The sequence below is a fragment of the Stegodyphus dumicola genome, chromosome 3 (genome assembly GCF_044657685.1).
Source record: "Stegodyphus dumicola isolate Sdum_Otavi_A_Nest chromosome 3, ASM4465768v1".
NCBI classification, from domain to species: Eukaryota; Metazoa; Arthropoda; class Arachnida; order Araneae; family Eresidae; genus Stegodyphus; species Stegodyphus dumicola.
Window position 1 is genome coordinate 119634526 of NC_140770.1, and position 24656 is coordinate 119659181.

General features: G+C 34.2%; 1 protein-coding gene across 5 annotated transcripts in view; it reads left to right on the plus strand.

The window, feature by feature from the left end:
• Positions 1–24656, plus strand: part of LOC118189900 (sorting nexin-32-like) — a 124816-nt gene that overhangs the window by 92737 nt on the left and 7423 nt on the right. For all 5 annotated transcript variants that reach the window (XR_004758335.2, XM_035360606.1, XM_035360607.2 and 2 more), the window contains 2 exons: positions 12371–12460; positions 12586–12651. Coding sequence is in view for 4 of the 5 variants with exons in the window: in XM_035360606.1 (XP_035216497.1) it covers positions 12371–12460; positions 12586–12651 (156 nt within the window). In the remaining variant the exon portion in view is untranslated. The remainder of the gene's footprint in view (positions 1–12370; positions 12461–12585; positions 12652–24656) is intronic.

Sequence of the window (24656 nt, forward strand, 5' to 3'; positions counted from 1 at the left end):
TAAAGATATACACATAGCTTATTTTTCTAATATAAAAGAAGTAATAGATGCTACAGAAAAAGAATTGATGGCATAGAGAATTATTTATATTAATTAGCATTTATTATGAAATGGAAAAACTGGTATCAGTTACTTCTAAGAAACAGTATAGCTTTGGCGAGATCTTCTTTGTTGGAGGGCCATAGATCTGATTTGATAAACTTCAGAGCTGAGAAGAGTCTTTCTACACTAACTTGAGTAGGAGGAAGAGCTGTTACTGTTAGGGCTACTACTTTTAACTTTTCAGGATAGATTTTTTATAAGTTCTAAAAGAGTTGTCTTGCAAGCGCAATAATATTTCTCTTATTTCTTCAAAGGCCATGTAAAAATCTTGTTTGTGCTTTTTCATTTATATCTAAAGGCTCTTGGTGCTTTATTTTTATTCGCTTTGCCTTGGCCTTTTCAATATTATCCAAAAATATTTCTCAAAACCTAATTCATCACTGGAAGAGGATGATAGAGACTCAATTGCAGTCTGCAGTTTGACTGTCCTGATTCGAATTCTTGAATTGTTCTGAGAATAATTTCATTCTTAATGAAAGCTCATAGATGGCTTTCTTTGCCTTTTTAATGTGTTCGTCATCCAAAAACATTCGGTGTTTCGGATCTACATATATTGAACCCAGCAAGATCTCATTGTCTAACAAACTAGTTTCTCTTTTCTTCATTGAAGAAATGACTCCTGTAATAAACCCTCTTTTTCAGAAAGAACAAACATCCCATTCTTCCATTCTCGCCTCCTGTCAATTCTTCAGATTGCAGCTTTTTGTGGCTATATACAGTGTAGAAAGAAAAGTTTCCAATTCTGCAAGATCATTCCACAGTCTTTCTGTTAGTGAAACATTAGGGTTATCTACAGCTTCTAAAAAAGTTCTTAATTCTAAAAACTTCTTTATCATCAAATATGTACTTCCTTATCGCATTGCTTGATCAATAATTGCTCCTTTTCCTGCTCGCTTCTTAAGAATGGCATCAATTTTGAGAGTTCTTGCTGCTATTGTTGCTTACCTAAATTTACTAGCGAGATTTGTAACTAAATGAATCAGTTTAATCATTAATGGCAAATATCACATCCATCCTTCTCCCTTACATTTATTTATTAATATGTCAATAAAATAGAAAATGACTATTTATTAATGTATAAAGTTAATAAAATATTAACTCAGCTTGTCATTAATTTTTTTCAATTTAATTTTAATTTCATTTCAAATTCAAACTGTCCAACAAAAACTGGAGTCAAAGTCGACCTGTTTTAGCTACTCCAGCTTCGACTCCGACTCCACAGCCCTGTTGCAAAGTCTTGGAGAAATTTTGCATTTATTATTAGGAGTGGATTTGAGGATTTAGAAATTTAAAACATTTGAGAATCTGAAAGACTTACCAAGCATATTAAATATTGGGTTAGAGTGGAAATAGGGGAACATTTTATTGACATACAGATGAAAATAAAAAAAAATCCTTATGACCTACCAGAAAACTGGGTACATAGGAGAGTAGTAAACAATGCTTTAAGAAGGAAAGTCCTAGAAAACAGTGTAAAATTTCAAGAGGGTCATTAAAATGGGAGCGGAATGCAAGGTTGCTGTCACAGCAGATACAGTCCTAAAGAAATCTCGAAAAAGTTTTAATACTAAGCCTGTAATTAAGACAGAATTTACATGTAAAATTCATGAAAAATAAAGACAGCCTCTGCTCACATGTTCAACCATGCAAATGGTACCTCAAATGGAATTTCCAAAAATAGTTTTAAGGGTTTATAGCTCCTTACAGTAGCATAGGTGAAGTAAATGGCTACAAAATGCCCATACTTAAAGATACCAGTGCTACTTTGGACTTAATTTGGCAAAAAATATCTAAAGCCTGTGATGTACATGAGCAAAATCATATGGATAAGAACACCTCTGGAAGAATATTAAGGGTGCTTACCTTTGGCTGAAGTAGAGCTTGAATGTGAACTTGATCATATAATAACAAAGGCTCTTAAGGCTCTTAAGAGGTTCATTAAGCCAAGGAAGGTATTTTATATGTAACAAAATAGCTCCATTATTTGAAGAATCAAAACAAGACGAAAGAGTCCAAATTCATATGTTAAATGCTATTCAAACTTATCCTCAACAATGACTGTCAGAAAAAACATCAAATCTAGGTTTGAAAGATTAGTTAAATTCTGAAACTAAATTTAGGGACAAAGACACAGTGACTGAAAATGGAATTTTGTCTATTCACAGAGATTCAAACCCCGAACGAACCACCAGTTGTTCCTTTACAACATTTCCACTCAGCTGCTGGTGGGCTGTTTGATAACAGAAAAGATCAAAATTTCATATTAGATGACAAATAGTAGCCTGATTGAATATGCTGTTATTGCCATTTCAGTAACATGAAAATATTTCGATATTATTTATTTAGCTTGTGGCAAAGTACATTAGGACTATCTCTTAGTGTACTCTTAGTTTGGCCTGCATTTTAAACTCCTGTAAACGGCTTATGCATTTTCATGGTTTTAATTATATTGTTACGAAATGTCAAGGTGCGATGAGATGGCTTCCCCGCAAAGCAGTTTTGGCCTAAGAAGGCAGGGTTGCCACATTTGGCAAGAAATCTCCCCATTTGGTGACAAAATTGGCGATATGCCATGGACTGATGGAGAACCTTCTGGAATGAATTCTTACCGGTTTAGCCCAGAATGTTCTCTAACACAAGCCGAAAGCTATATAAACCCTGCTGGTCTGCAGTCAGTCATTATCGAGTGTGTGTGCCTCGTCGAGAGGGCGAGTCAGAGCGTGCCTCATCAAGTGCGAGTTAGTTAGTGTGTCTAATCTAGTTAGTCCATGCGGAGACAATCCGAGTTGACAGCTGGCCAGCGAGTGGGTCGTCGTGTGCACCGAAAGAGTCTCTCAGGGTTCGTACAGTCCTTAAGAGTCCTTAGATTTTTTGGTCCTTAAAAGTTCTTAATTTGGGCCAAAATCAGCAGAAGGTCCTTAATTTTAATCATCTGAAATGTCTGTCTCTTTTTACAATTGCCATTTTGAGTGTGAATTAGCATTTTGGAGGAATATTTTCGGCGATTCACTGGCATATATGGTTATCTTTTGAATGGGTTTATGTGTTATAATTTGTTTCTGTTTCTAATATAATTGATGGGATACTCGAGTTTCTAAGCAAGAAGTGAGATATAAGCATTTTGAAATTCATTTTTTCTAATAAAGAGCTCTTAAACAACTTTTCGCTTTTGGAGATGCGAATTCTTTTATTAAACGGTTCTAAATTTCGGGACTTATCAACATTTTGGCTATTTTAAGATCAGTTTCTATAGAAAATTTTTAATTCCGAGATCTGAGAATTTTTGGACGATTTCTTTTAAAAACATCCTAACATTGATAAATTTCATTAAAATAATGGTAATATATTGAAATTATATTTAAAAAATAACATTAAAATAAAACATTTTTAATTTTCGCTGTCCGATATAAAATTTAATTTTGGCAACTTAAACAATATTTTGACTCTGAAAAATAAAGAAGGTATACACTGAAGTGACAAAAGTCATGGGATACCTCTTAATATTTTGTTGGTCCTCCTTTTGCCCGGCGAAGTGCAGCAACTCGACATGGCATGGACTCAACAAGTCGTTGGAAGTCCCCTGCAGAAATATTGAGCCATGCTGCCTCTATAGACGTCCATAATTGTGAAAGTGTTGACGGTGCAGGGTTTTGGGCACGAACTGACCTCTCGATGATGTCCCATAAATGTTCGATGGGATTCATGTCGGGCGATCTAGGTGGCCAGATCATTCGCTTGAATTGTCCAGAATGATCTTCCAACCAATCGCGAACAATTGTGGCCCGGTGACATGGCACATTGTCATTCATAAAAATCCCATTGTTGTTTGAGTATGTGAAGTCCATGAATGGCTGTAAGTGATCTCCAAGTAGCTGAAGGTATCCATTTCCAGTCAATGATCGGTTCAGTTGCAACAGAGGACCGAGTCCATGCCATGTAAAAACAGCCCAGACCATTATGGAACCACCACCAGCTTGAACAGTACCTTGTTGACAACTTGGGTCCATGGCTTCGTGGGGTCTGCGCCACACTCGAACCCTACCATCAGCTCTTACTAACTGAAATCGTGACTCATCTGACCAAGCCACGGTTTTCCATTCGTTTAGGGACCAACCGATATGCCCACGAGAGTCGCTGCAGGCGATGTCGTGCTGTCAGTAAAGGCACTCGAGTCGGTCTTCTCCTGGCATAGCCCAAGGAAGACAAATTTCGCCGCACTGTCCTATCGGACACCTCCCTCGTACGTCCCACATTGATTTCTGCGGTTATTTGACGCAGTGTTGCTTGTCTGAGAACATTGATAACTCTACGCAGATGTCGCTGGTCTCAGTTGTTAAGTGCAGGCGGTCGGCCACTGCGCTGTCCATGGTCAGATGTTATGCCTGAAATTAGATACTTTCGGCACACTCTTGACACTGTGGATCTCGGAATGTTGAATTCCCTAACAATATTCGAAATGGAATGACCCATGCATCTAGCTCCAACTACCATTCCGCGTTCAAAGTCTGTTATTTCTTGTCATGCGGCCATAATCACGTCAAAGCCTCTTCACTTGAATAACTTGAACACAAATGAAAGCCCTGCCAAAGCACTTCGCATTTATACATTTTCTACGTGATACTACTGCCATCTGCATATTTGCATATTGCTATCCCATGACTTTTGTCACTTCAGTGTAATGCTGTAAAGCACAATTTATGAAATGGCTCTTAGCAAAAGCAAAATTAGCTATGTAATTAGTTAAAAATATCTTCTTTTTAATTTTTTCATAATAAAAGTTTTTCCCATGTAATTGTCTCATAATATTCAAAATTCTCAGAATATGTATCAGTTTTCTCTATAAAATTAATTTTACACTTTTTCCCTTCTTTTTTTCTAAAATATTTCTGTCTTTTTGCTGTTACTGAATTGGTAGGGATAATTTTTCTTTAGTATTTTAGACATTGCAGCTTGGAAAGTTTAGAAGGATTTGAAGGCAAGATTTATAGACCCACGATTCTAGAAGATTCGAGAAATATGTGATAAAATGAAAAATGTCTCCATGGTATCAACATGTAATGGATGTATTTTACAGAAAATTGGCGATGAATTTCTTACTTTTTGGAGAACGTCTGGAAAAACAAGGAAAACATAATATTTCAATATTTTACTCCTGATACTAGAATCAATTTCTTAACATGTTTATCTTTCCTTTATTTTCTTTACTTTTCACTAGAGACAAGCATGGAAAATATTAAAAAAAATACTTCTAATCTTGTCGCATGGGCAGGCATTATATGTGTCATACACAGAGCGGGCACTAGGCATTTTCCTGCCTGATATAATCTCTGTGGAGCCTAAATTCTGCTTCCAATGCCTGCTCTAAATTCTAAAAGTTTTGCTGTTTCTAGACTTTGTTGTTCGGTGCATCACTAAATTCTAAAAATTCTGCCACAACAGCTCTGTAACCGGCCTTTACCATATATATTTCTTCTGAATGTTCATATTACTAAAGAAAAAAAATTAGCCATTTTCTATACATTCTAAACGCATTTCATGATTTTTTAGAATAACGGAAATCTTTAATTAAATCCAAAAATGTTCAAATGAAAAGGAAATGTGTTGAAGAAAGAAAATAATAAAAACAAAGAAAATGTGCAGTTATTATTATGTAAATTACCCTATTGTTTATGATTTCAGCCTTTACTATAATTTCCCATTTCTATTTCCTCATATGATAGAGTTACTGAGCTAGATTAAATTAAAATTAAATTGTATAATCTTTGACCACTAGTCCCCACTTTTAGTTTGAATTTGACTGTTCTTGTTTAATTATGTTGCGAGCTGTAAATGATTTTGTTAGCATCAGAACATGCCTTTTTTATTCCAAGTTCTTTTTATATAAGAGGCTTATTTAAACCTTTGATATTTTAGTTATTTTCAGATATAGCGATAGTTTGCTTGGGGGTTTTCGACTATTTAACTTTTACCAGATCAAGTAAACCCTCATAAGTACATTGTGGAGAGGTTGACAAGTTAGGTGATAAAGCAGTTAGGTTGATGCAGAAACTAGCGAGAGCACTGGTTTGCATTTTGAGACAAATCTCTAATTGTTAGAAAAGATGCTTAAAGAGAAGGAAATTGATATAAACTAGCCAAAATGTTTGGGAAGGCTTCAAATTAAAATGATGGATAAATATTTTGTTGAGTGTTGTTGTTAAAAAACATAAATGTTTTGTAGCTTTTAATGTGTAATTATCCTAATATCGTTTAAGAACCAATGTTATAAATTACGTGTATTTTAAACTGTGAAATTTGATTAGATTTTGATTTCAATAGGGCTTTTTTTATCAAATATTGTTAAAAAATAAAATTTAATTGTGGCCATGTAAATCCATAATGACTAAGGTTATCTAATTACCTAATTTAATTATTTATAACTAACTGCTTACCCTTAAAAATTATCTCTATATATTAAAGAGAGTTATTGCCAGTCATTAATACTCACTGTGGTCACAAGATAAAACACAAAAATGTAGAAATTCAAGTAAAGCTTATTCTTTGCATCTAGTGAGATTTAATACAAAACAACTTATCACCTCTGGTGCTTTAATGGCTTATTGGAATCTGAAAGTATATTAACTGGGTTACAACCACTGGAACTCTACACAAAGCTATGACACTAACTGCATCAGAGCCTGACTAACTTTCAACACTTGCCAACCGTGCCTATATCAGGCCTTTCAGGTTTGTTCTAATGAGCAGGTCTCTTTCTAGACAAGCAGCAGCAGTAACAACATTCAGTCTTTTGTTCTGAATCATGCTGATCATGATCTTACTTGTCATTTTAACCTATGCTGTTTGACATAAAATCAATCTGCTATTTACTCAACCTCTAGACTGTAGACTGATCAAGTACATGACAAAATGAGACATTTAAAAAAATCAACATAAAGCTAACTGTGAGTAAAACGTAAATGTCACTTATCTTCTTTCAAATATGTCCATCTGTTGTAAGTGTAACATATTTAATGCTACTTAAAAAATTGCATAAAGTTTATTTTATTCTCAAACTTATTTATAATTTTGTTAATTAATTCATGTTTAGTAATAATGCAGACTACTTAGAGATCTGTTTTATTTTTAGGATGGTATTAGAAAAGTGAAATTTAGGCATAGATAATATTTTTAATTGAATTTATTCAGTTCCCATTTGCTCATAGGTCCTTAATTTTTTTCATTAATGGTCCTTAAAAGTACTTAATTTTCGTGTGCAGAAATGTGTACGAACCCTGTCTCTTTGTATATTGCGGTTAGAGCATCGTCGAGAGAGCGTGTTGAGCTCCGGGAACAACTGAACTGAAAAGTCAACAGCTGTGCTCTGTGTGTTGTCGAGTGCATCGCGAGTTGTAGCATGGAGAGTCTCGAGAGTATGTAGAGTTCCGAGAACGACCGATTAGAGTCAGGAGCAGTACTCTGGTGCTTTGCAGTGAAGGTTATCAGGCTATCCACCACGATAGCCTGATAACCTGGAGGCTGTGTCGCTGATCGTGTCAGTGTGTTTATAGTAGTTCATCGATGACTGTAAAAGCTGTCCTGACAATACTGGCAATAAAGTGTGTTATTCTATACTTCATCAAGTGTCGTCGTTATTCACTCCAAATCCACACGAACCCCGTACGTAACATAACAACTGGTGTCAGAAAAGAAAAATGCAACAATTTGGTGTCAGAAGTGGGATTTGCAAGTGAATGCCAGTGACCCGCCTGCAGAGGAAAGCCATGGCGGAGGAAACAAAGACTTTGATGAACTTCTTTGCCGAGATCAAAGCCTGGCGAGAAGAGTGAAAGCTGGATATGCTGAGATAAAATCTGGATATAAAGAGATGACAGCTGAGATCAAAGCCGCACTGAAAGCGGGACTGGAAGATAAGAAACCCTGGCGAGAAGAAATAAATGTCGGCCAAGAAAATGTGCGAGTGCAACTTCAACAGGTGAGAGTGGAGTTTACGGAAGATACTGGAGGCATAAATGGCGATGTTGAAATGAGAAGTGGCAGTTGAAAAATCAAAGGATTAAGAAGTGAAGGAAGAAGCTAATGAACTATCTCAGAAAGATCCAGAAACGAAGGATGACATATATAACAAGATTAAAGAGAGAGATTGAAAAGATGAAGGATGGGAAAGAAGCTTTTGATTCTCAAGTGCCTGAAGTGGAAGAAAATGAAAATGCGACTGTTAGTTCATGGAAACTGATAGTGAAGTTATGAAAATGCAGTCAGGAAGTGTTGAACCATCTGAAAGTGCATGTGATGCAGAGATGGGGGAAACTGATGTACAGCTTAAGCAGTGTGCTCCAGTATTGCAAGAAAATTCACTCACCTTGCAAATTATGTGTGCATCTCATAGTGCAGATTTTGCAGACAAGGACTTGATTCTAAACCTGGATACTTGTGTTTGTGAAGAATCTGGCTCCGTTCATGAATCTGACGCAGAATTTGAAGCTGGTTTCCAGGAAACGAGGTAAAACGAGTATGTACCAGCTGCTAAAAATACTGAGGTGAACTGTATGCATGCTGCGAATGAACTGCAGAGTGGTGAACAAACTGTTTCACATCACCCTGTGGATGAAAAGTCTGAAAGAACTGAATCTTCAGACTGTGATATGCAAAACATAAATATATCTGAGAACTGCAGTGGAAAAGTATTTGACCTGGGTATATTTTAGTGAATAGACTGAGACTGAAATTCATTCAGAACTTTATTTTGTATAATTTAAAATTGTTATGCATTTAATTTTTGTATATAACTTGAACATAGTGTAAATATTTGTTTCTTTTAACATTGTGATGTGTTTAATTTTTGTATCTAACTTGTAAATAGTGTAAATATTTGTTTAGTTATATTACTTGTTTGTTTTATTATGTTTTATTTGTATCGAATTTGGCTTCTGACCAAGGGTTGTACTGCCCGGGATGTGCAGTCCTTGGGGGCAGTGTTACAAAATGTCAATGGCTTTCCCCGCAAAGCAGTTTCAGGGTTGCCATAAAATGGCAAAGGAAGGCGGGGTTGCCACATTTGGCGAGAAATCACCCATTTGGCGACGTTTGGTGCAAGTGTGTATGCCTCGTTGAGAGGGCGAGTCAGAATGTGCCTCATCAAATGCGAGTTAGTTAGTGTGTCACATCTAGTTAGTCCATGCGGAGACGATCTGTATATCGCAGTTAGTGCATCATCAAGAGAGCATGCTGAGCTCCGGGAATGACTGAACTGAAGAGTTGATAGCTGTGCTCTATGTGTCGTCGAGTGCATCCCAAGTTGTAGCGTGGAGAGTCTCGAGAGTACGTGGAGTTTCCAGAACGACCGAGCAGAGTCAGGAGCTGTACTCTGGTGCTTTGCAGTGAAGCTGTCTCCACCGCGATAGCCTGATAACCTGGAGGCTGTGTCGCTGATTGTGTCACCGTGTTTATAGTAGTTCATCGACGACTGTAAAACATGTTTTGGAGCTGTCCTGACAATACTGGCCAATAAAGTGTGTTATTCGATACTTCATCGAGTGTTGTCATTATTCACTCCAAATCCACACGAATCCCATACGTAACGTAACAACTGGTGTCAGAAAAGAAAAACGTAACAATATTAAACATGAGTATAAGATAGTTTCCCTTGGTAAGTCTTTCATGAAAGCATGTCTCCCGTTAGGCAGTTTGCATGCATGTGCTTTGCTATAATCTAACAAATTAAATCAAACATAATCCCAAGCAATGACTCATAGTCAAGGCACATCTTTATGAAAGACTTTTTAATTGGAATGAGCTCTTATTCATGCTAAACATTGGCAGCAAAAGTCCACGAAAACTGCTATGCAGCCAGTCCAAACCTGCTTCAAACTATCATTATTCAACAGTTTTGCTACTACATCGCTGGCATCCTTTTATAATAGTATGTGTACCAAAAAATATTTGCAAAGTAATCGTTAACTCACAATTATTACGTATCGCTGGGTTAATTAAGTTCAGATCTTAAAGAAGCTTTCATTTATATAATTGCTATCAGCATCAACATTTAGGGAGAAATAAATATATTTTCTAATGAAATCTTTCAATGCAATTAATTCTTTAATTAAATATTCTTTTGACTTTAATTCCACACACTAACTGTTTTTCATGACTTATACTCCATTAATTTTAAGAGATTTTATACCAGTAGATTTTCCAAAGCAATTTTAAGAAAGGCATATTTTCCCCCTAGATTTTAAAATTGTGTTATACAGTCAAAAGTCATTAATTCGGACACCCATAATCCGGACCTCAAAGCTAAAAACTTTCTGCGCATGCGCCGTGTTAACACATGCGCATAGGCGTTTACGCGTGCGCGTAAGACCTTTACGACTGCGCATATGCTTGTACGCAAGTGCAGAATACGTTTTCGCATGCGTGTTTAATGTATAACTGGGGGTATAAGCTAAAATTATCTAATTATCTATTTCAGTTAATGTTGATGATTGTGTTGTTCCTTAATCTTCGAACTGGATCTGGATTACTTTTTTCAGACTGTAAGAGCAATTTTATAAAAGTAAACTTGAACTTTCGATTATGTCAAATAATATAGAATTTCCGATGCTGGAGCGCCCAAAGGATCTACAAAACGAAAGTATGTTTCGATGTCCATCAAACAAAAAGTGGAATTGCTGCAAAAAATGGATAAAGACATGAAGAAGGTGACAGAGAGGTTAGTGAAAACGAAAAAATTTCGATTGACAAGTTAGTCGGTATTCTCGGCACAGCAATTACGGGACTTGAACAGCGGAACTTTGTAACTGAACAAGAAATTATGTCTGTTTATAGGATTAAAGAGAAAGTATTATCACATAAAAGAAGCAACTTAAACAACGTACATTGAAAGAAATGTTTAATAAAGTAAACAAATAAATATTAAGCTTTTTTTTTTTTTTTTTTTTTTTTTTGTAAATTTTGATACCCTTTAGATCATAATTGTTCTTTATTTCATAAATTACTGTTTCATATTTTTAATTTTAGAATTTCTGCATGCCATCTTACGAGATTTAAACTGATGATCTATAATCCGGAAAAATCGATAATCCGGAATCGCCGATGTCCCGACGAGTCCGGATTAACGACTCTTGACTGTATTTCAAATTTTGATAATAAAATGTTTAAAACAAACATTTCTCTAAAATACTTTGGCATATTGATTTATTCGATTTAACTGAAGTTTTCGAATAGAATATCTTCCCATCGACATTCAAGGAATTTTTACATGTAACTTTATGTTTATAGTGAACACACAGTCACACATATGACTACAAAACTCAGGCATGCTGAAACCACAGTTCTAACATTTCAAAATGCAGCAAAGAAGGATGTACCATTAAAAACACTCACATTTGAAATACAAGGGCAAACTTGAAAGCTGGTAGCAACATATTATATTTTTTCCTGTTCTTTAAAATCAGAAGTTGTGATCAAGTTTTAATGCAAAGATAAAACATTTAATTGTATAGTATATGATTTATTAAAAAGTACACCTTCTGTTATAATTCTTATTTTTTCCTGTTTCTACCAAAATTCAGTAATGTACTATAACAACAAGCGATTCTATTTGACTTCCTTTAGTATAAAGTACCACAAGGCAAACTGTGTAAATTTATTTTTTTTCATTCACAAGCTTGCATTTGCCAGAAAGGTAATACTTACCTGCTGTCTGACAATGATACTTCACTCACAGGACTCTACCGTAAAGTGCTCTTTTCAATCAGACTTCACACTCTATTAACAGCTTTACGCCAAGTAACCGTTGCCAGCAGAAATGTAGAGGAAAGAAGACCAGAGCATACCGGCTGAAGACGTCTTGATCATTTTTGGCTAAGTTTGGGCTTCGTGTATACACAAACATTTCTCGAGAGATTTTAAATTTGTGTAAATACGTCTAAAGCATTTTTAAAAGAAACTCTGAAAATTTTTAAATGTGTCTTAAGCAGTTAAAGGTTTAATGTACCTCAGTTTAAAATACAATTTTTGTTAGTGTGCTAGAAATTGCTAAATTGGAGTTTTCTTGTTTCTTCATTTTTACATTTCCAGTCTTGTTAAGCATTTTGTCTCTTCATATTTATATTTATTTAATTCATCAGAAGATAAATTTACATTAAGTTCTAAATATTTATATTTAATTGATAAAATACATATTGTTATGTGGAAATATTTATACAAATTCAGCATGGTTTCTATTTGAAATATAAGTTAAAAATGAAAAGGATGCTTTATTTAACAGGAAATGCTCTTGCAACGGACATGTTTATTAGTTGAATATGAGAATGCGAACAAAGCATTAGATAAAGCCAAACCTCAAAAGAAAGCAGCTGTAAGCCATCTTTTTATATTTTAATGTTCAGGGTAGAACTGCATAAAATTTAAATTATAGGCCACTGATATTTTATTTTGTATGTAAACAGAATAGTTTATGGATATTTTATTTATGTTTTTTAGGCAGAAGAAGCAAAGTTTGCAGCAGAAAAAGCATTTGAAGACTGTTCAGATGTTGCTAGACAGGAAGTAAAGCACTTTCAGTTTAAAATATTTTAATAATGCATTTTTTTATTTTTTGCAAATTTATTTATTTTATTTTGAATCACAGATTTGATTTTATATAATACATACATTATTTTTATTTATATAATTTAAAGTTCTGTTTGTTTCAAAAATACTTTTAAGTACCAAATGGAATAAAATCTTAGAGCTGCTTCTTCAGTATAGGAAAATATTCATTATTATAAGGAAAATGTAATATTAACTTTTCAGTTTTAAGATTTGAGCAGTAATATTTCTTCAGCACTATAGACTAAGAGAAGTTACTGAAAATTTGAAGAATATATCTTGTGCTAAATTATTTAACTCTTTCAACATAGATGTTCAGAATTCATTTTAAACACTAAGCCACAGGTTAAATTTTTCCATGTAGAGGGTGAAAGTATAAAATGAACTTGATCATTTTATATATGATGCTGTATAAGCAAATATGTACACTAGTGTTCAAAATTAAAAGAATTTTTGAATTTTTCTCTTATTTTCATAATGGATGGACAGATTTTAATAAAATTTGATAAGAACGTATATTGATATAATATTTTTTTAAAAAATACAACACAGTACAGCCATGATCATATATTAGGCTCATTGGTGGAAGAAGGTCTAAAACAAAGGTTTAAGATGAATAAAAAAAGGGAATTAATATGGAGTTTAGTGTACTCAAATAGTCATACAGCTCTTGCATAACTTCAAACTGTAAAAGGGGAAGTTTATAAATCTGTGTAGCAATTGGTCTCATTCCTGCAGCAGTGCTATTTTCTGGTCTGGAAGATTTCTAGTTGAGAGATATCGAGTTGTAGTTGCTGTTCTGAAAGTGTCTGAGACATATTCTATAGAGTTTAGGGTTAGAATTTCTGTTGGTCATTCTACCTGGTTAATGTTTTCACTTTCCAGAAAATCATCAATCAGATTAGCCCTATTTGGGCAGCAGTTATTATCTATTAAAAAAAAACTGAAGGGTCAACTGCACGCCTGAAAAAGCAAGCCTAGGACTTTAAAATAACTTACCTATATATCACAGTAGTCGCAGAGCCTCGTCAAAGATGTGGATGATCCAAATGCTCATCCAAAGTGATGCCTGTTTAGAACATCATATTTCCACTATTTGAATCCCTTTCTCAGATATTGAAAAACAGGTAGTGGGCTCTTTCTAGATGAAAGAATGCTGAGAATCTATAGTTAGGTCTCATCTGTAAAGTACAAAGGCCAACACTGATACTTCATTCAATGTCAATGTTCTTTGTATCATACTAAATGGGCTCTCTTATGTTTAGAAGTGGGGTGGGATATAAGCAGCAGGTCTTCCTGCTAACAGATGAGATTTTAAAAACTCTAAATTTGCCTTTGTACGGGTGCAGTGGTCCTTAATTCATTTGTCTGGATGACATCTGATTCATAGAGTGCTAATTTGGTGGATGATTTTTCTGAAAATAAGGATATTAACCAGATGGACTGGCCAACCATATCTCCAAATCCTTAGAACATATCCGGGATGCTCTTGGGAGAGTAACTGCAACTTGCTTTAGAATTCCCTGGACGTGAAAACAGCATTATTGCGGTAGAGAAATCATCTATTACATTAACTCTTAACCCTTTCCAACACACTATCTTTTAAAGTTAGAATTTCACAAAAAAAAAAAAAAAAAAAGTAGGCTGTATAATCAGGCCTAGAGGAATGCACAGGTAAATTTTGCAAAGATAACACTTAACTTTTTGATTCTGTGTATGTGCCCGAAGCGGGCTCACTGAATGAAAAGAGCTTTGAAAAGAGGGCTGAAGCGAGCATTGCAAGGAAGCGCATAATAGAGTAAAAGATTTTGCCTATGATTAAAAAACACTAGATTCTAAATACCGTAGCAGATTTAGCATTACCAAGGGTGTACCATAGGGACGCCTGCTACTCTACCCCCCCCAAAAAAAAGCTCTTCTTGGTTGTATGATGATTACATGCATATAAATGAAAAAAAAAATTAACTTGTGTATATGATATTTACAGTATTTACATTTCATCTTTTCCCCCCTTCCCCATGTTGGCACTTTTTGAAGTAAAACCACCTTTGAAAAAGCACAACCCAACATTGCATGCTTTGCACATGTACTGGGATCCGTATCAGATTAACTATCTGAAAGCAATTCAAAGCCCTCTCAATTTGCAAAGCCATTTGCAAAATAATTAAAAACCAATATAATATATATATATATATATAATTTACAATTAGAAAATCTAAACTATAAAATTAACTAAACGTCTACAACTCAAAACGTAGCACTAACAAAACTTCTTTGAATGCAAGCAAAAGAGAAAAAGAAAACTGCTCTAGTGAAAAATAAAACAGCTAACTGATAAATTACTGCTGACCTTCAGAAAATCACCCCATCAACTTCTTAGTTGATAACCAAACCTCACCTTCAAAAAAAAAGGAGGGAGAAATGAAACACAGATGTGGACCCACCTTTCTACTGTGAATAAACTCACCGGAGAGCTGCAGTGAAACAGAGATACAGTTGTTGGTCTGGTCCTAGTTTTTAGTGATCCCACTCTGGGCACTCTTGGTGTTTGCCGTTCAATTTTAGGCAAGATTTCAAGGTAAAAATTTAAAACTAATATAGAATAAGAAGATTAGCATACAGCCTAGAAAATAACATAGAAATTTCTTTTCAAACAATTCATTTTATATTCTAAAAAAATCTGGAAGATAAATGAGTGTCTTTAAACAGTAAACATGGCTAAAATATATGACTGGTTTATGTTGTGCTGTCATCTAGTATAAATAAGGAAGGTTCAGAGTAACCTATACATCTTTTTTCATTCAAATTTTCTGTGTGTACAGAGGGAAGTTTTTAGGTATGCCCAGATTGGGCACACCATGCCACAAAGGGTTAAACTGCCTCATTTCCAGTATGTCAAGTCGCTTTGTGAGAGCTATATGACTGTTAAAGGAAACTGTAGCCTGTATTTTAAACCTCATTGCATTGATGAGCCCCATCAAGATTCCATGTGAACATCATACTAGTTTTATGGTGTATACTGTTCAGAAGCGTAGCTAGGGTTTTCAGCGCCCGGGGACAACTGAAGATTTTGCTCTCCTTTCTGTGTACCAAGAACGGAAAACATTTCATTCTGCAATTTCACCAGATCAATTTGGCGCCCCTTGGATGCTGCACCCTAGGACAGAAGTCCCCCCTTCCCCCACCCTAGCTACGCCACTGATACTGTTGCGTGTATAAGATTCATAATAGATTGAATGATCACAGAACTGATGATAGCTTAATAAAATTTATTTTACAAATAGCTTAATAAAATTTACATTTTAGCTCTAATATATACACACCAAGACTGTTATTAAATTGGCTCAGGTGACTGACGGCGTATGTAATATCCAGCCTAGTAAACACAGACACATCGCAACGGCGAACTGACAGTTACATGATGTAAACACAGACGAATTCTTTCGTCGCAACAGCGCCCTCTATACTATGAAAAATTCTAACACACCCCACCTGTGCTCTGTTAAGAGTACACATGAATAATATATGTAGATATAATCACAAATCAATTCTCTGTAAGAAATGCCATATAAGTACCGAAGGAGTTGCAACATTTTCTTACTTGCAAATATATTCGAACTTCTAAATATCTATGCAAACATTTAGTAAATGTGAAAACGAAAGTTCTAAATTTTTACCAAACAAGATCAACGACATCAAACAACTTTACTACTTCAGCCATTACAAAATATTCTATTCAAAACAAATTGTCAACTAAACTTTTTTTTTTTTTTTTTTTTTTTTTTTTCCTCATTTCTGGAACTTTCCACAGAAATACTTATATCAGTTTACTTAATATGACAGAACACAGTCAGTAGTTACACTTCAAACTACTAAGAACATTAAACACAACATGCAAAGTGCATCTAAAAAGGCAAAGCTCCTTCAAAGATCACTCAGTATTCCAAACTTACGCTGAATGATACAACTGAGGAACTGATGCTGTTCCCAGTTTTACATAGTTTTCCCCCAGCCTTTGCGAAATCTCTAGTACCTTCCATTTCTTGAAATTATTCGGAGGGCTGGATAGGCTTACAGTTACATATAAGAATTATATTCAATTACAATATACAGGGACTGGATCAAAAGGTTACCAAGTTTGATGACTTTTGGTGGGTGACAAAAATTAGTAGCCAAAACCATCACCAGCTTGGTATTATCTTGCCAATTCAGTGAGATAGCTATTTACTCAATGTTAAATAAACTTGCCCTTGTATTCTTATTTTTCTGGCAAAGCATCGGGGCTCTTACAAGCATTTGATGTTGCATTATACAGAGTCACAGCTAGGGTTTACAGTGCCTGGGGACAAGTTAAGATTTTGCACCCCTTTTGCTAAGATTGGAAAATGTTTAATTCTAAACATTCTATTACGCCAGTTTGGCTCCCTGTGGATGCTACACCTCTGACATTATACAAAAAAATACCATTTCACCTATAATTTCACGAAAATAATTTACATGTGTACGAAACTCTTATTAGTACATATTTATTTACTATATCAACTTGTATCCATACAAAATTTCATTAAAATCTATCCATCAGTTCTGGGGTAATTCATCAAATTCTAATTTTAAACAGTAGTATACATGCTTTATTTCTCACACAAGAATAATATCATGGAGTGTTTCAGAATATACTGCTGGTCATTAAAAGTGCAAAATAAACAAATAACAGTTATCAAAGTCATATTTATTGTGCAGATAATTTTTAAAGTGCAGAGATGAAACAGTTACAATCTGGTTTGACTTCTGAAACATAAAGAAGTCAGCCTCTCATGAAGTAATTTTAGTATACAACAATAACTGTTGATATACAGCTTCACAGAGCAAAGAAGAAATGTCGAATATGTGTTAGTCTGTATGCTGCTAAAATTTTAGCAAGTTTTTTACTTCTTGCTAAAGTTCATCTGTTGTATCCATAGGTCTTACATCTTACAGGTTACTGCACAGTCATAGATTAAATGCATTTACCAGACAATGGATCTAAGGAACATGTCAGCCATTGAAGAAATGTTAATGTTGTGTGCCACCTATGGCTGCACATTATTCTGTACTGGCTCCAGCCACTAAGCAATTCAAAAATCCCTTAAAACCAAAAACTTGTAAAAACTGTGGCAATATTATATTGTTGCACATAAATACTTATGCGTTCTGTTGAAAATGACCCAGATTAGTTTTCCCTATTGTATTCCCCCCCCCTGTTTTTAGCACAATAAACATTACCCCTAGTTTTAAAATTTCTGAGAAGACATTACTAAAAATTGGATTAAAAGTTTAGACTTCTTAGATTTCAGTAAAATTTAGAAAAATATTATTTTTAATTTTATTGTTTAAAATTTCAAGAAATTATTTTCTCATTAATCCTGCAAATACATTTTATTTAATTTATATATTTTTTAATAGTAGCTTTAATTCTTGTGTTCCATAGTTTAGCATTTTACCACATTTCTTTGTAATTTAAAAATTACAGTGAAAATATTCCAATGTATATTTTTTAGTTAAGAAAAAAGAGTCAAGACATATGGCATGTAAAATACATTAGGAAAAGGAGCATTTAATACATTCTGCCCTTTATTGAAGTATTTTGGTATCATTTTGCCAAAAATTAGCTAAAAGGATTTTATGATGATAAAATCCATTGGTTAAATAAATAATTTAACATTATCATTACATCAATTTTGGATTAAATGCTGATTGATTAAAGCAAACTAGCATGTAAAACTTTGATAGATGAATAAATCTTCATTGTGTAAGGTTTTCTAGAAACACACACCCTAGAAGAAAGTGACAATAAGGATACAGTATATCGTTTTTTATGTAAAAACTAAAGGTTTGCTATTTGTAGATATCAATACAGAATTGTTTATTATTTCCTGAGATATCGGTATACTTTCCAGCTTGAGTATGTCTGTTATTTTATCCCTGGTCCTAGACTTACATTTGAAGATTCTACTTCAGAAAATCCACTGCATTTCGTGTGCCAACGATGGAATATTTTGGGGTGATATAAGACACTGGAAAGAATTCCTCGGGATATACGTCTCACAATTGGCAAAGTGATTAAGATCACTGAATATTGCAGTTTCACTTGAGTTCAATCCTAGGATAACAAGCTAGTTGCATGGTTGATTTTCATTGCTTTCTCCATTGATATGCAAAGATATTTTTAACTCTTTGAAATCCACACCCTTCGCTAACCTTTATCCTCAAAATATTGAACTGCCGGAAATACTTTTCCAGTTTCACAGCAATTTCCTACCCCTCCCCGTTCATTAATGCAAAAAATAGGTGTGCAGATTTCGAATGACATCCTTTGTACTTTCTAACAAAGATTCCATTAGCCTTTGATTCCGTTCTTTATAACCTATTTTGAAGGTCAGACAAACAAGCCTTTCTAACTTTGCTATGATTCCCTTATTTTTATAGGAAGGAATAAATTGATTAAAAATAAATATAATCCTTAAATTTTTAAACTGCACTTTTATTGCTGTTTAAAATTTATCATAAAATAGCTCTGGTTTAAAGAGTAGATATTTTGTCATAATTCTGTTAAGTACCGAAATATTCCTGGATTTTTTTATAAAGGATATAAAATGGGTCCCGCTAAGCAAAATACGTATATTTATTATTATCACATCAAAGTAAATACGATCCAGTTTTTGTTGGGAAAATCACTCCCATGCCTTTGCCAATCCTCTTGTTCTGTGCCATATACAATAGGCTACATTAATACCACGTGATGAATATAATATAAATAAATAATTTTCTTTTTTAAAATTTCATTTTTAAGGAATTTCTTGTTTTTTCTTTTATTGAATAGAGGATTAAGATTTCACTTCATGTACTTTCTTTCTTTTCACATTAAGTTGCTATTTTTACTTTTTTGTACGAAGTAAAAAGGAAGTATCGTAATCGCGAAAAGTTTCAGGCATTATATGTCAATGCAAATATCTATTTTCACCGCTATCGAATGCTATTTAAGGATGTTTTTGCTTGACTTCTGTACGTAAGGACAGAATAAAAGGACTCTTTTCCCCCAAAAAAAATTGTAAAACTAATTTAAAATGAATTCTAAAGAGAATTTTTAGTGTTGTCTCTGTGTACGAACGTACGTATCTCACATAACTAAAAAATGAATAGCCTCAGAATGTTGAAATTTTGTATATAGGAACTGCTATAACATGTAGATGTGCACCTCGTATTTTGGTTGCAATCGGCCGCACCAAAAGTATATAAATATATGTATATAACGGGTGGCCATAATTAAACTGACAGTGCTCACAGTGTTCTGTAGTGTGATTTATTTGCGAGAATGACGCCACATTTTGTAGGAAGATTAAACAAGACGGGGGACAAAAGATTCTGTGAAAAAAATTAGTTACAAAAGTCACCGCTAGGGAAATATTTGGCACTGTGTATTAGAAAATAGAGTGTTAACAAATGCAAATCAATCCGGAAATTACCTTTTATTTTGCATTCAAATAAGGTTCAATGTGGCTGCCGTTGTTGTGGACCACATATTGCATTCTGTGCACAGTATGCACAACAGCAAAAAGTAACATGTCTGCAGAAATCTCCCGTACAGTCTGTGATATCTTATCCTTCAACGTAGCCAGGTCCTGGACCACTCCTTGATAGACCTTGAACTTAAGGTAACCTCATGGCCAGAAGTCGCATGGGGTAAGATCAGGCGACCAAGGTGGCCTTGCAGTTGGAAAGTAGTGGCTAATGACTCTTTCTGTTGTGAATTTCTGTCGTAGCATCTGTTGCACCCATACAGCAACGTGTGGAAGGGCTTCATCTTGCATGAAAATGATTTTCCCCATGCATTGTCTTTGCTGAAGTGCCGGAATGACAAAGCTGTTCAACATGTGGCAATATTTCTCTCCGGTAACAGAACAGGTTTCCGGTCCTGTCGGGGTAATGTTCTCATAGAAGAATGGACGTACGAAAAATTCCGCTGTGAACCCACACCAAACAGTTACCTTTGGTGAATGTAAGGGAATTGCTGTGACTGCATGTGGTGATTTGTCATCCCAAATTCGGCAGTTCTGGGTATTCACAGTTCCATTCAGGTAAAAGTGGGCCTCGTCTCCCCATAAGATCATTAATCACGGCCAAGCATCATCCACCTTCATTCTGGCAAGAAAGGTGAGAGCAAAAGTCAATTGCTTATCATGGTCGGGGTACAGTAACTCCTGTACACGGCTGATCTTGTACGGATAGAAGTTGATAATTTTTCGTAAGATTTTCCATACCGTACTGTAAGGTATATCCATATTCCATAAGGCATATCCATAATAAAAGGTAATTTTATTCCGTATTAATTTGCATTTGTTAATACTCTATTTTCTATTACACAGCGCCAAATATTCCTCTAGCGGTGACTTTTGGAAGTAATTTTTTTTTTTTTCGCAGAATCCTTCGTCCCCCATCTTGTTTAATCTGCCTACAAAATGTGGCGTCATCTTCACAAATAGATCACGCTACAGAACACTGCGAGCACTGTCAGTTTAATTATGGCCACCCGGTATATATATATATATATATATCTACTTTGTTACTCGGCTCAGTGATCTCAGCTTCTTTATTCTTATATGTTTGTAAATTGTGCATTTTTTGCTTTAAAAATGATTGAATTATGTTGTTCTTATCTTCCAGTTAAGGCTTTATGCCTTTAGTAAATATTTATGCAATATTTTTAGAATTATCAACAATTTAAAAGTTGTTTAAGTGCAGATACGCCTAATGAATTTTGCGATCATGGACATGTTTGTTTACATTTTAAACTTGGGAAAAATAGTGAATGTGTTGCCAATATGGAGAAACTAAGCTTCGCAATAACAAAGATAATGCCTTCTTTTATTGTTGCGAATTAAATCATGTTTAATCCAGTCTCGAATTTATTTGAGGAAATAAGTCTTTAAGATTTAATTCGTAATTTTTAGTACAGATATTTTGAATTTTTATGTATTTTTGCCTTGTTGGGAAGTAAGAACTGAATTAATTGAATGAGAAATACTGCATTGTCTGGGGAAAACTGTTTCTTTTTTGTTTTGTTTGATTAATTTCTTTTATATATCATTTTAGATTTATTATAGTATTTGAATAGAACATGTGGCAACAATTAGATAATTCTTAAGATGATATAAATTTTGTGCATTCTGAGTTAAAAAATGATTGAAATGTAGAGCTGTTAAGTGAACCTAGGGCCAGAGTGTTGCTATGGTAAACAAATATAGTGAATTTTAAAGAGTTCATTTATTCTATTGTGGTTTATGCGCGATCGACGAAGTAGGTTTAATGGTAAGCAAATATAGTGAGTTTTAAAGAGTGCATTTATTCTATTGTGGTTTATGCGCTATCGACGAACTATATTTAATTCAATCCAATAAGTTTAAATGAAATGCAAGAAAAATGCGTATAATTTAATATTCTGTAGAAGTAAGTCGTGTGGGGCACACATCAGATTTTGTAGTTAATGTGGTGCGTTATTTTTTTCATTTTAGTTTATTTCAGTTTGTTTTTCCTTTTCCAAAAATGAGGGTCTTTTCAGTTGTTGATCAGTTGCTTGATCCCATCTTTGTGAGGAATAAATCTTAGTTTGTAGACTTTTTTATGATTTTATTTATTGTATGAGTTTCAAAGCGCGTTTATAAATGTCATTGTTTTTCCATATTTTCATTAACTTAGTTATATATGTATATTATTATTTCTTCATATATTGTAGGTAAATATGCATATGTATATTATAACTCATATAAATTTGTAGCTAGATATATGCATGCGTAAATGTGTCCATGTTTCTATACATATTGCTATTGCTGTTCATTCCACATTTATACACGTTTTCGTGATGGTGCAATAACTTTTTCACTTTTTTAAAATTGGATACTGTTCTGTAATCAGAACCGGATCAGAAATATATGAGTGTATGCACGTGTGTATGCATAAATGTGTCTATGTATATACACAGGTACATTCCTACTTACAGTATGTATATACATGCAGATATATCCATACATACATTTCTGAATCCAGTCCTGATAAGAGAATTAAACCTGAAAGGAGCCTTTTTTTTTTTTTTTTTTAAGCAACTGAAATTTGAAGCCTAAAAGCATGTTTTGTACAAGCACATTCTACATATATCACACTCCCAATATACCTCTCCGAGTTTGTCTTTTTTCCTAATTCTTTACATCGAATACAAGTGTGTTTATGATCATTAATTTTTCGACATTTGTGATCATGAAATGCACTAGGCAAAAATATGCCTGAGGTTCTTTTTCGAAACGAATTTTGCAAGGTGGATTCTTCAATCAGTTCTAATTTTAAGTCATATAGCTGCTTTGATCGCTTTAGGATTGGATAGTTAGTGACCCTATGAGCTATAAAAGCATTATTCACTGCTGTGTCTAAAAGTAACCAAAATATGTACATCCACCATTTCAAGGATTTTCTAGAAGCTGAGTAATATTTTCAATGCTGATCTGCTAGACCTACACCTCCCATATTCTTATTGTACTTGACAAATGCGAGTGGACATGGTATTATACTTTTTTCAGAGCCTTTTCTTCTTGTAGTAAAACATGGTTCATTTTTACAGTTTGTGGAAATTATATGTATCAATTTTTTTATCAAGCCAGGATGAATAAAGTAAATTCGGCAGGCTTTTGTATTGCATAACTAAGCTGTCAGGCATGTTTTTCCAATTTTTCATCACAGTTCCACATGATAATCGTCCAGATTTATATAACTCAGACATCAAGTCTACGCTGGTAAAAAATCTGTCAAAATGGATTTCATGGCCTTTGATTTTAAGTGCTTTTATTAAATGCATAACTACGTCATATCCTAAACCCTTTCCTGACCTTAGTATCTTATCTTTTTTACCACAATAAAGTTCAAAGTTGAAGTATATCCTAAGCAAGATGTGTATAGCATCCATATCTTTAATCCACGCTTAGATGGTTTCATAGACATATATTGTATGATCCCTAACCTATCTTTTAATTTAATTAGCGCTTCGTCAATTGATACTTCAGCATAAGGCACAAGATGTTGCTGAAATTTTTTTCTGAAATATGAAACAACAGGCTCTAATTTTTGTGCATATGTAAAGTTCTCTTCGCTATTTTTAACTTCAGTTTCCCTATCAGACAAATGAAAATAATGCTTGATTTCAAAAAATCTTTCTGCTCATCATTTTCTTCACCATTTCATTTTCAAGCATTGCGTTATCTGACCAATAATCGCTTGTTCTTGGTAATTTTACGACACTCATTATGAGAAGGACTGTAATGAATGCCCATATTTCTTTTATGGATGAAATTTTTTCCCATTGCCGATCAACAGTGCCACTCTTTCTTGCACAGAATTCGGCATATTTATTTGTATTTGTGAGAATTATTTCACAAATTTCATCCAATAAAACAACTTTACATATTGTAAAGGTGATGCACCAAAAGGCAAATTATGAATTGGTCCCAAAAAGCTATTAAATGGGGACAAAATTACGGCATCATTATTAACATTAGTAGTCCAGGTTTTACTGGATTTTCGTTACAATTTTCTGAAACCTCTGCTTCCAGATTTGTTCTATGCACATCTTCATCTTTTGCTATAAATGATTCTTCTTCATAATCATTTATTTCATTTCCTATTTCTTTCCTATCGCCGTCTTCTGATTCCAAATCTGACTCAAATGTATCATTAAAAAGAATAGCCTCAATTTATTGTTAAAACTTTGTGATATTTGCGCATTTTGATTAAAGCTTAAAAACACACTTTACCAAAAAAGTATCAACAATGAGCTACCAAAAGATAACAAACCTCTTAGGACAAGCTGTCTGCAGTAAACTGATACAAAGTTTGGGGAAACTGAACCTGCTACTGCATACCTTAGGGGGAGGGAAGAAAACAAA